Genomic DNA, 13281 nt, shown 5'->3' with positions numbered 1-13281 from the left:
ACCAAGTGGTCTGCTACAGAAACGAGCAGGTCTGGGTTCTGGAATTGTGTCGGCAGATGCCATGCACCAGGAATGGTTAAGAGAAGATCAAAGACACTGGAAGGGGCTGACAGAGACCAGAAATTTGGAAGTAAGCTGGATGCAGATCTTTTTACAATCTACAAATCGCAATTTCATCAAACGTAACAAAATAGTGTTAAATAGCAAACAAAGTATATTTGTTAAAATCACTGGCAGAAATTATAATTATGTCCAACGATAAAATTATTTGTTTTTGATAATTTAGTTGCTTTCACACGACGGATTTGAAATAAACAAATTTCACTATCTAATTTTAAATGTTTAAATTTGACCTATTTCTCTCAAGCACTGGTTCTGGGGTGATCATCCACCTCTCAATTTTCTAATTACACCAAAAGTAGATTTTTAAATTAGTTACTTTTCATCAATAAATAATCTTAATGCATATTACATAAATTCCCTTAAAGTTGTAAACTACAAGACTTGGAGATTGGAATTGTTAAATGTGTAGAGAGAAGGCAAACTCTCACCTGAAAGTCTTTCTCTTCCAATAGTTCTTTTCTCCATCGGACAAGGAAGGCAGCACAAACGTACAAGTGGAAGTGTGAGAATCCCTCTGGTTCAGACTACAAGACAAATACATTGTTATTTCTTCCTGCTAAAATTATTTGCTTTGTCTTTTCCTCTTCATTGTTTCCCCAACACTGATTTTAGACAAAAGGAATAAACAAATGTTTCATTATCCTCTCTTGCACATCCATAGTGCTTTTGTCTAGTTCATGCAGCTAATCTTAGTAAACTGAATGGCCCATTGAACAGTAATGCCTCCATGATCAACTGTGAAATAAAAAGGAACACAAGGTCCTCAAAACAAGAACTAAGACACTCAATGCTTTTAATCTGATCAACTACTTATTCGCAACTGGACCTACAGAAAATAGTCTTGAAAGTAATTTGAATAATAAATCACAATGATACTTCAAGAGCAACACTAACAACTTCACCTGCATTTAGTACTTGCATTGGAATCGTAAGCTTACTCAACATCACCAGGATTATTATTTATGAGTAAAGCAGTCAGGATCGTAAACAATTATGAGCTTTACATAACTGACAAATAATATTAAACCATCAAGTGAATGAATAGCTAAGACAAGATAGAGATCTTGATCAAATCAGCATTACATTTTTTTTTAATGTATTTGTGAACATTTAATGGTTCTACTAACTAAATGTTGTTACCTGAGAAAAATTAGGAAATAAACATAAAATTACTGAAATATGGTAAAAGCAGCCTCAAGCGTATATTGAATCATAAACAGATGCATTCTTAACATGCAACTTTTCGGGCCGAAACGTTGCCTATTTCCTTTGCTCCATAGATGCTGCCTCACCCTCTGAGTTTCTCCAGCACTTTTGTCTACCTTCGATTTTCCAGCATCTGCAGTTCCTTCTTAAACATGCATTCTTAACATGTAAGGTTTAACAATACTTTGAAGTGGAGATATATATTCATTTGGGGTGGGAAAAAAAAGAATGGAACACTGACGACTACTTTTGCATCCAAGAACAGAACTGTGAGGCAGTTGGTTTTTATTTGCTCTTCAAACAATGATTTTGAACCAGTCTCATTTGTCATTATCAATTAGTACCAGCTTGTATAATCCGAACATAAAAATGAACAATGCAAAAGGAAATGAAAACAGATGACTGACAAGTTTGATCAAATGTGCTGTAAGATCTTTGAATTTTGCTCTGCACAAATCATTTTATTACATGGTAATAAAATAAATTATCAGATATTTAACAAGAAGTTTCTTAAACAAGGAGGAAGAAAGAGGATTTAATATATCATCTAAATAATAGTAAACTACAAGGAAAATTGCCAAATCAGCAACCTAACCCGATCCCTTCATAATGAAGCACTGACCAAGATAATGCATCAGCATATAAAAGATTCAGCATGTGGATAAGGATATTCTCCAATTTTCACAGATGTACTATAGGAAGTATTCTGATGGAGTGCACCACAGCCTTATGAAAACTGCTCTGCTCTTGACTTTCAGAGCCTGCAGAGAGTGGTAAACAAAACTCAGTCCACCAGAGGCTCATCATTTCCTTCCAAAGATTTGTTCTAATAATTGCTAGATTCACAAACATAGAAGTCAAATTAATCCAATCAAATAGACTACAACTATACAAAAGGTCAATATGTATCTGAAAAGGAATGAGACAGCTCACATTCCTATGGGAAACTGAGGGAAATCATTCTTAAGAATATTAATGTAAAACACAATTAGAAAACAATTCCATGGTAGTGCAAGAGGTGGTCCATGGTAATAATAATAATAATAATGGATGGGATTTATATAGCGCCTTTCTAATACTCAAGGCGCTTACTCCTTAATGAGGTAGGATATAGGTTGTGCAGGTCAGTTCAAGAACCTGATGGTTGTAGGAAAGTAGCTGTTCCTGAACCTGGTCGTGTGGTTCAGGACCAGGCTCAGGAGCAGCTACTTTCCTACAACCATCAGGTTTCTGACCCTCCTGCCCAACAGTGGCAGCAAGAGGAGGACATGGTGGGGATCCTTGATCAAGGATGTCACCTCCTTGAGGCAGCAACTCAAGTCGATGTTTTCAAAAGCTGTGGAAGATTTAAATTATTAAATTTAATACTAAAAAGAGAGGCAGTGTACCCACAAAGATGAAACCGACCGGTTCATGAAATATGCATTGGATTCGGTTACAAAGTGTTTGTGACCAAAGATACGTAAAAAGCTAGTTTTAGAACCTCAGCAGTACCTTCATCTTTCAACAAAATAAAACCTTCCAGCATTGCCCATATTCCGAGAATAAACATATAACTTTAGTAACTGTGCTTCTGCAAAAAAAGTTTTAGTAGACTAGTTTCCATTTAAATCACACACTGAGTTTCATTCTGAAGGTCTGAAAATCATAGAATATTCAAAGCTTCTACTAAATGGCTGATAGCACAAAAATTCTCTGATGACTAAAGCACCAATTAGATCATAAAGAAGCAAGTAATAAAAAATGAGTAACTGCTTACGTGGTTTAACAGAAAAAACTAAAAAATCTTCGCAAATGAAGCTCATGTAAACCCCCCTACAGATATTGTGACAAAACTTTTTTTTAAAGAACATCTATCCCAAATCTTTTCCAAAATTCAATGGTTAAGATCATAATGTGAACATGAATTCAGAAAATAAAAATAAATCATATACTAGACTTTCTGCACAAAGGTTAGTGCTGACATTCGACAGATTCGATGGGATAATAATGCCAACACTGCCAGCATTAAGAATCATTATTTTCATAACTGTTCAGAACATTGGGATTTCCCTCTACTTGCATTCAAATACAGTATCCTGCAATTGGTAAGAGTGATTTGCTGTTGGTCAGCAGACTGTGCTAACACTCTATGCCTCTCTCAACCAGAGAAGGAATAGAAAGGCTGAGAAGTGATGGAAATGGAACATATGTCAACTCTTTAGTCAGAGGGTGGTGAATCTGTGGAATCCATTGCCAGACGGCTGTGGAGGCCAAGTCAATGGATATTTTTAGGGCGGAGATCTACAGATTCTTGATTAGTGAGGGTGTCATGGGTTATGGGGCGAAGGCAGGGGAATGGGCTTGAGAGGGAAAAATATATCAGCCATGATTGAATGGCAGAGCAGACTTTATGGGCCAAATTGCTTAATTCTGCTCCTATGAACTATGTGGAGTGGAAATCATGGTTAAGTTATAAGAAAAGGATCATGGAAGTACTGGAGTAGACTTTTTACACAAAATTGCTGGAGGAACTCAGCGGGAGTTCCTCCAGCAATTTTGTGTACCTTCATGGAAGTACTGTTTTCTGCACCGCCCTATAAAAAAAAACAATTTCATTCATCCATCTTATCCACCTCCATATCTCCACCATGTTTTCTGATGGTGACAACTTAGACACAAGGTGCCTTCTTTTTCTTGACCCATGTTTTTCTTCCATTATAACCAATACTTTTTTTCCAACCATATCTGTTCCAATTCCTGACTTTATGCTCCTTGGTTTCTCTTGTCATTACTGCCACATCACCAACTTCTGCGTTCACTGGAACAATCTCTGTACTGTTCTCTGCCTTCACCAACATTCTACCACAAAATTATTTGCCCCCCCTTTTAGAAGGGATCATTTTCGACACGGTTTCGTAGTTTACTATTCCATCTCTAGCAACCTCCCATCTCCTTTGCATGCATCTCTGCCCTTTCACTGCTTGCATTCCAACTATCCGGGGATAGAAAAATACTCGAGGGAAACAGCAATTCAATTGTTTGTCACTTTTAATTCCCCATCCTACTTCCATTGTGTCCTCTCTTCTTCCAACTAGCTATATCACAATGCACAGGACCAAATAATGTCAGATAACTTGTCCATCTCATAATTGAGCATTTTGTTTTGATGAAAGATGACCCGCAACACAAAAAGTGTTTTTATTTCTTCTCCATTGGTGCTGACCGAATAATGTTTGAGTCCGAGTAATCATTTTGTATCACAATATTCAACATTTTTTCTTTCCATTCCTTTTCATTCATTTTCTACTTGCATTTCTTCCAGACAGATCAACTATGATTAATAAGCTCCGAATCACCTTCTCTTGTTCGTGTCATTCGTATCTGCCAAGCATGAGGTGATACAAGCTACGCTCTCCCCTCCATTTAGGCCAGCTAAAAGCTCTACAATTTAAGATGGGTTATAAGCTTTAAAAGTTAAAGTTATCAAGTTAATTTTATTCTGAAATCACCAATTGATTCTGTAATCTGTACTTTTTAATAATTAATAGAATTTTTAAAAGGCACCACAGTGGTTTGGAGTTCTTTTAACTTTAAGAACTGCTTGCTTGTCCTGTTTGATTAAATTTTCCAATTATTCTTAATGTCTCTAGCATTTTGTTGTGATCATTCCAGTATATTTTTGGGTTAACCACCACCTGCTTCCTTCCGGCACAGGGAGGATTGCTTAAGACGGGGAATTTTCAGGAAGTTTGCACTCTGTTAATGGTATCCAGGTGTTTTCCAGGGGCAGAGTGTACTCATCAGAAAGTTCAAAAGGTAAATGAATAATTTTAAAGTTACGATCTAAAATGATTATAAAGAATTTATGTCTGCACTGAACTTTATGGGATGAAGGGTCTGTTCCTGTGCAGTGTTGTTTAATGTTTCAACAGCATTTCCTGTTCTTAATGAAACAGAAATGCCGTGTCTTCCGGGTGAATGGAAATTGCAGTATTTATTGAATGCAAAATATTTATTTTCTCATCTCAGCCGTATAAGCAAACATACCCATTAAACAATGTTTCTGTTCATATCATCTGGAATCCATGTCATTGGATCTATGGCCGATGATTTTTCTCCACCTAAACTTCATGGTTCAAACGTTTATAGATTTCCTATTTCTGGTGCATAAATATTTGTTAAATCCTTTACTCACCCCCCAAAGTCATGTGAAAAGATGGGTGGCCTATCAGTATTTAACAAATTAAGATTGAGCATGAAGGTAACCAAACATGTTTCCACATCCAGCTTTGGAATCAAACACAGGAACCTCATTCAAAATAACATCCACATGCCGACACAGGAAACTGCAGACGCCAAAATCATGTCCAGTTCAGAAGGGTTTACACCTGAAAAGTCATCTGTCCATTCCCTCCAGAGATCCACCTGACCCACCGAGTTTCTCCTGCACTGTTTAGCTCAACATCCACACGTCAGTGAATTTCGTAGCTTAATCTTTTAAAATCAAATCGGTTATTGCATTTATCGGTTTATTAGATCTATAACCAAAAACTGATCCAATATTTGGCAATTTTACGCTCGCCAGGAAATAAAATTATCCCTCAATGCTCACTTGATGTTTGATTCAAATTTTTTTCCAAATCTTTAATGAGGAATTGGACAACGGATCTGCGTGCTCCTTGGGATTTGAAATCGGTACTTTATGTTTGTCACTTTACTTTCTGCACTACTTCCATTTGTGCTTCAATAAACAGAAAATGCAAGAAAAACTCAGTAGCCTTTCCACCGATGCTGCCAAACCTCCTGAGTATTTTCTGCATTTTCTGATTTTTTCCGATTTCCCGCATCTGGAATTTTTGGATTGTCATGTATTTCTGCTGATAGGACAGGCAATCTGACACAGAGCACAAAACAGCGCACTCAATTCTTGAGATATTTTGAACTTTAACAAAACTGCAAAGTGTCCTGTTACTTATGGTCACTAAATTCTCATTATCTTCCATATATAACTTCCCCCTATTGTTCAGAGAAACGGATAGTAGTGTCCTTGAGAAAGTCTAATTATGTTTATGTACTGAAAGACCATTAACTAAATTAACAGGAAAGCCACTTCCTTCATACTACTTGGTGGGACATCAGCATATTGCAACACTACCAACATTATTTCATAAGTAGGGTCATTCAGAAAATGAAAATTGTGCAAAAATTAAATCTTAACAAAAGTTGTGGTGTTGCTCATGTATCTCAGCATTATGTCCAAGCAATTGCAAATGTATATTTATATGAAGGAAGGAGGAACTGCAGATGCTGGTTTACAAAAAAAGAGACAAAGTGCTAGAGTAACTCTTCTCTGGAGGAAACATCTCTGGAGACTATGGACAGATGACATTTTGGGTCGGGACCTTTCTTCAATCAATCCGATCCGAAACGTCACCTACCCACGTTCCCTGGAGAAGTTGCCTAATTTGACATGTTATTTATAGCACTTTGTCTCTTTTTTATATTTATATTAATTTATTTCACACTACATAACCTTCAATGTGGTGGGTCAAAATTTCCACAGGGGGACTGTTCAGAAATAGATGCAATTTAAAAACTATATTATACAACATGCAATATTGTTCCACATATCTATGCTCTATAATGCAAGAACATTTAATTCCCAAGCTGTGAGTATAATTGAAGTTCAGGCAGCAAAACATTCATACATAATTTAGATTACATTCTTTTGCACTTTAGTAATTTGAGACTAGCAAATAGATTTAACAGAAGTAATAACCTTATCTGCATTAGTATTGGTTTAAATGTAAGTGTAACCTTCTAGTTTCACATGTATAACAACTAACATGTTACAAAGTACAGTTGAACGATTGATTATTCTTTCGACAATAAAGCTAAAAAAGTAATGATTCTTTGAGTTGCTTGTGGGTTCATTGATCGAGCCCTGGAATCACGAGATCCATTCCTCTCGATCATGCTGCCTCGTCCACTGTGATCCTAAGCTTTCTTCTGATGGGAGGCTGGCTCCTGGCTCATCAGCACAATGTGGATGAGCATTGTGCAGTGCAGGGCACACAACTGAATGTCAAAGAATGATTTTGATAACAAGCAAAGCCCCACACCCATCCTCACCATCCACAATTTAAGCATTCAACATACCTTTACATTGAAACATGAAAGCTCTCAGGAATTATTAAGAAAAATTGTTGTAATTTTGTTTCACTAAAATCATTCACATACATGATGAACACTGCTAAACTAATTGAATTAAATAAAATGTAAAGCAAAAGCCTGACCCTCTGCTTGCCTTGCAGCCATTTTACTCCATATAACCGACAACTGTGCAGCCAAGTACAAATCCAATTCAATTTACAAATTAACAGATGACACCATCATAGTGGGCCGGATATCAAATAATGACAAGACGGAGTATAGGAAGGAGATTGAGAACCTCGTAACCAAGTGTCAAGACAACAAACTTTCTCTCAATGTCAGCAAGCCAAAGAAGGCAATGATGGACTTCAAGAAGCGAAGCGGTACATATATCCCGGTATATATTGATGGCACCGAAGTAGAGATGGTTGAAAACTTCAAGTTCCTCAGAGTAAAGCATTTTATTGGGATGCATCACAACATGAGTTGGGAACAGCTCCATTCGCACAACAAAAAATTGCAGAGAATTGTGGATGCAGCCCAGATCATCGCACAAACCAACATCCCTTCCACTGACTCCATCTGTGCTTCATGCTGCCTTAGCAAAACACCAGCATAATCAAGGACGAGTCTCATCGCAGTCACTCCCTCTTCTCCCATCAGGCAAGAGGCACAGAAATGTGAACATGCATACCTCCAGACTCGGGGACAGTTTATACCCAGCAGTTATCAGGCAAATGAACCATACTATCAACGACTGGAGAGTGGGCCTGAGCTACTATCTACCTCATTGGAGACCCTTAGACTACCTTTAATCGGACTTTATCTTGCACTAACGTTATTCTCTTTATCATGTATCTCAAAACTGTTGACGGCTTGATTGTAATCATATAGTCTTTCCGCTGACTGGTCAACAAAAAGCTTTTCACAGTACCCGGGTACACATGACAATACCTAAATTAAGTTTTAATGGGATCACTGAAAGGTACCTGACAGATTTCCCAGTCTGTGATCAGGAAAACATGTATAGGCTTGTGCTGTTCCCTTGGACTTCCTGGTGAAGACACCAGTGCAGTGGAAGAGTAGCCTGAAGCACTGACAGCAGAGCCGATGCCACAGCCATTTTAGGCCCAAGCCGGTGCTAGACCGCAGGACTTTCATGTAGAACCAGAACTAAGCGCATGGCAATCATTTTTTTTTTAATTCTCAAGGAAAAATGGTAAACAATGAAAAATAAGTTCTAATCAATTCAGAATTACCAAACAGACACTTGTAGGGATCCAATTGCTTTTAACCAAGGGCTGAAGACTGCCGTTAGATAAAACCACACTCCATGTACCAGATCTGCTGGTTACTGGTTGGTGAATGGAGGGGAGGGGACAATTGATGGGAACATGAAAAGAACAGAAATTGAATTAATTTAGGATTATTGTAATTGGAACCTCGAGGGCGAACGTGAATTAAAAATAGATTTTCCTCATTCTTTGCTTGGTACTCAAGAAATACATCAACCAATGTAAATATTGAAAAAAAATATTGGTTTAATTATAACTCAGATCATTTTAAAGAAATAAAATTGGAATAGAAAATAAGACCACTAAAAAGAAAGCTAGAAATAGTCATATTAAAATTGATATGGGATGCATTCGTTGCATTTAAATCATAATAGAAAGATACTGCATGAGCAAATTCAGTAGGTAAATTTACATATTCTGCCAGAAATGATTTTTAAGTAATGTTTTACTTTTGCATAGTATTTATTTCATAATTGATCCAAAAACTGCCCAGTGAGTGTAGAAAGGAACTGCAGATGCTGATATATAACACCGATGGATGCAGAGTGCTGGAGCAACTCAGATCAGGCAGCTTCTCTGGAGAAAAAGGATGGATGACAATTCAGGTCGGGACACCTCTTCAAACTCCTTTTTCAGTCTGAAGAAGGGTCTCGCCCGACAAGAAAGGTCATCCATCCTTTTTCTCTAGAAATGCTGCCTGATCTGCTGAGTTACTAGCTCGTGTGTTATGGCTTATCCAAAACAATTCATTCTTCACATTGATATTACATTCATTGTTACGTTTATTTTGAACCAGATTTTTTTTTAAATCACTAATGCATGCTGAATTTACTGGTCAGAACAATTAAATTATGCAACAGCCAAGTCATTAATGAGGTAAAGCAAAATATTACCGCCCAAACATTCCTACAGCTCATAACTAAAATTAAAAGACTTTTTCATTGGTCTATAATTATGTCATTAAAATGTCACTTGTAAACCAGAGACAATTACAGCCATTCCCAGTTACCCAGTAGATCAATACGAGGGAGCAAACCAAGATTACATTTAATGGGTTGCATATATTGAATTAATTGGAAATAATAAAATCTGTTCTGAAAAAAATTATTGGTCCATTTACAGCTTTTATGAATCAATGTATCTGATGAACATACAGTTTTGAAATTAAACTTAGTGGTATACATTTGAAATAACTCAGGAATATGCGCAGTGCCCAACAGTAATAATATTCAATTCTGAAATAAAAACAGAACAGTGGAAGAACTCAAACATCTGTGGAGGCAAAAAGGTGCAAGTCGAATTTTGGGATGAGACACTGCATCAAGACTGAGACAGAAGAAAGATTGCTATATAGTGGTGTGTTTGCGTTAGGGGGGAATAGATGCTAGTAGGTAATTGGTGAAGCCAGATGGGTAGGGGATAATGGCCAAATCAAACCAGGTGGGGGAGGTGATGTGTTTGAGACTTTGTTGATAGGTATGATTAGATGGGAGGAGGTGATGGGCTTATGGAACAAGGTTGGGAGGGGGTCAGGGGGCTGAACAAAAGGACAGCACTCACTGGAAGGTGTTCCAGAGAGGGGAAGCCGAGTTGGACAGGACCACTACATCCAGGCACCACAAGGAGTTTACCATGAGGCAGAAGCTGTAACTTCTCCCTTTTCCCCATTGACACCGTCTGAACCATTCAATGGATCGAGAAAGCTTTGGGCTGGTGGGCAGACAAAGGAATGACTCTGTGTAATGGAGTACTTAGCCTTATGTCCCTTTGGCAAATAAATCTTGCCCTTAAGTCCTCAATCGTATTTTCTATGTGTTGGCCAAGAGGATGTTGGCGGAGGAAGAGGTGGGGGCTGTAGTTCCCAATGTTTCTTTTTGCTTTGATTTATTTCTGGTGACTACATTTGTGAGTGTTGGGAATACAGATCAATGACATTGAAGGAGAGCAACAGAAACACCATTCAATGCCCATCAAATTACCATTTGACAAATGACAGATTAAAAAGCATCAATCGAGTCTTCTTTGCAATGATGAGGCAGAACATATCACTTACATGTGCAGCCATGCTGCTGCAGGAAATTAAGAAATTAACTATTACCCTGCTAAATACAAAAGCAGAATCATGCAGATGTTGGAAATCTAAATCGTTAACCGGAAATGCTATATAAACGAAGCAGGTCACACAAATTTATCAAGGGAGATAGAATTATGGTCCAGGTCAATGAAGTGCATCTGAACAGGTTCTCTCACAGATAGAGTCATACAGTGTGGAAACAGGCCCTTCGGCCCAACTCGCACACACTGGCCAACAATGTCCCAGCTACACTAGTCCCACTTGCCTGCGCTTGGTCCATATCTCTCCAAACCTGTCCTATCCATGCATGTGTCTAACTGTTTCTTAAACGATGGGATAGTCCCAATGTCAACTACCTCCTCTGGCAGCTTGTTCCATACACCCACCGCCCTTTGTGTGAAAAAGTAATCCATCGGTTTCCTATTAAATCTTTTCCCCCTCACCTTGAACTTATGTCCTCGATTCCCCTAATCTGGGCAAAAGACTCTGTGCATCTACCCGATCTATACCTCTCATGATTTTGTATACCTCTATAAGATCTCCCCTCATTCTGCTGCGCTCCATGGAATAGAGACCCAGCCAAGTCAACCTCTCCCTATAGCTCACATCCTCTAATCCTGGAAACATCCTTGTAAATCTTTTCATAACCCTTTCAAGCTTGACAATATCTTTCCTATAACATTGGTGCCCAGAACTGAACACAATATTCTAAATGCGGTCTCACCTACATTCTTATACAACTGCAACATGACCTCCCAACTTCTATACACAATACTCTGACTGATTAAGGCCAAAGTGCCACAAGCCTTTTTGACCATCTTATGTATCTGCGACTCGACCTTCAAGGAATCATGCACCTGTACTCCTAGATCCCTCTGCTCTACAACACAACGCAGAGGCCTACCATTTACTGTGTAGGTCCTGCCCTTATTCGACGTCCTAAAATGCAACACCTCACACTTCTCTGGATTAAATTCCATCAAACATTCCTCCGCCCACCTGGCCAATCGATCCAGATTCTGCTGCAATCGTTCACAACCATCTTCACTATCTGCAAAACCACTAACTTTTGTAACATTGGCAAACTTACTTATCTTGCCCTGTATGTTCTCATCCAACTCATTGATATAGATGACAAACAGTAACGGGCCCAGCATCTAACCCTGAGGCACACCACTAGTCACAGGCATCCAGTCTGAGAAGCAACCTTCCACCATTACCCTCTGCTTCCTTCCATGGAGTCAATTTGCTAACCATTCAGCTATCTCTCTTTGGATCCCACGCAATCTAACCTTCCAGAGCAGCCAACCCTGCGGAACCTTGTCGAACGCCTTACTGAAGTCCATGTACACAACATCTACAGCTCTGCCCTCATCAACTTAAAAATAAAAATCAGCTTTGTGAGACACAACCTCCCACGTACAAAACCATGCCGACTATCCCTAATCAGCCCTTGCCCACCCAAATGTCTGTATATCCTATCCCACAGAATACTCTCCAGTAACTTACCAACTACAGATGTTAAGCTCACCGGCCTATAGTTCCAAGCATTTTCCCTGCAGCCCTTCTTGAAAAGAGGTACAACATTTGCCACCCTCCAGTCTTCCGGCACCTCTCCTGTATTTAAGGACTCGCAAATTTCAACCAGGGCTCCCGCACGCAATTTCCTCTCTAGGTTCCCCACAATGTCCTCGGATATATCAGATCAGGCCCTGGAGATTTGTCTACCTTCAAACACGACAGCACCGTCAGTACTTCTTCGACAGTAACCCTGACTACTCTCAAGGCACTTCCAGTGGCTGCTCCAATTTCCTCCATCCTACTATCTTTCTCCTCGGTAAATACGGATGAGAAATACTCAATTTGGACCTTGCCCATTTCCTGGGGCTCCACACAGAGGTGACCGCTTTGATTCCTAAGAGGTCCCATTCTCTCTCTCTAGTTACCCTTTTCCCCCTTATGCATTTATAAAGTCATTTGGGGTTGTCCTTAATGCTACCCCCCCAGAGCTATCTCCTGGCCCCTTTTTGCCCTTCTGATTTCCTTCTTTAGTTTACTTAGTTCCCGAAACTCCGCCAGGGATGCACTTGATCCCAGCTGCCTATACCTGTCCCATGCATCCTTCTTGTTTTTGACCAATGCCTCAATTTCCCTCGTCAGCCAAGCGTCCTTACGTTTGCCTGCTTTGCCCTTCACTCTAACGGGGACGTACACACCATGAGCTTTCTTCAGTACACTTTTAAAAACATCCCACTTGGCCGTTGTTCCTTTCGCCTCTAATAACCTGCTCCAGTCAACTTGAGCGAGACCTCTCATACCCTCAAAGTTGGTCTTATCCCAGTTGAGCATTTTAACATGTGGACTCTCTCCGTTCCTATCCATATCTATCTTCAACCTAATCGAACTGTGGTCACTGGTCCCAAAAGGCTCCTCCATACACACTTCATT

General features: G+C 39.1%; 1 protein-coding gene across 6 annotated transcripts in view; it reads right to left on the bottom strand.

Moving 5' to 3' along the window:
• Window positions 1-13281, bottom strand: part of tbc1d22a (TBC1 domain family member 22A) — a 191005-nt gene that overhangs the window by 52968 nt on the left and 124756 nt on the right. For 5 of the 6 annotated variants that reach the window (XM_033039757.1, XM_033039759.1, XM_033039758.1 and 2 more), the window contains one exon: window positions 552-647. The exons of the other annotated variant lie outside the window; for it this stretch is intronic. In XM_033039757.1, the coding sequence (XP_032895648.1) occupies window positions 552-647 (96 nt within the window). The remainder of the gene's footprint in view (window positions 1-551; window positions 648-13281) is intronic. 6 annotated transcript variants of the gene reach the window in all.

The sequence above is a fragment of the Amblyraja radiata genome, chromosome 21 (assembly GCF_010909765.2).
Source record: "Amblyraja radiata isolate CabotCenter1 chromosome 21, sAmbRad1.1.pri, whole genome shotgun sequence".
Taxonomy (NCBI): domain Eukaryota; kingdom Metazoa; phylum Chordata; class Chondrichthyes; order Rajiformes; family Rajidae; genus Amblyraja; species Amblyraja radiata.
Note: the sequence above shows the minus strand (reverse complement) of the source record. Positions and strands in the feature narration are given on the sequence as shown.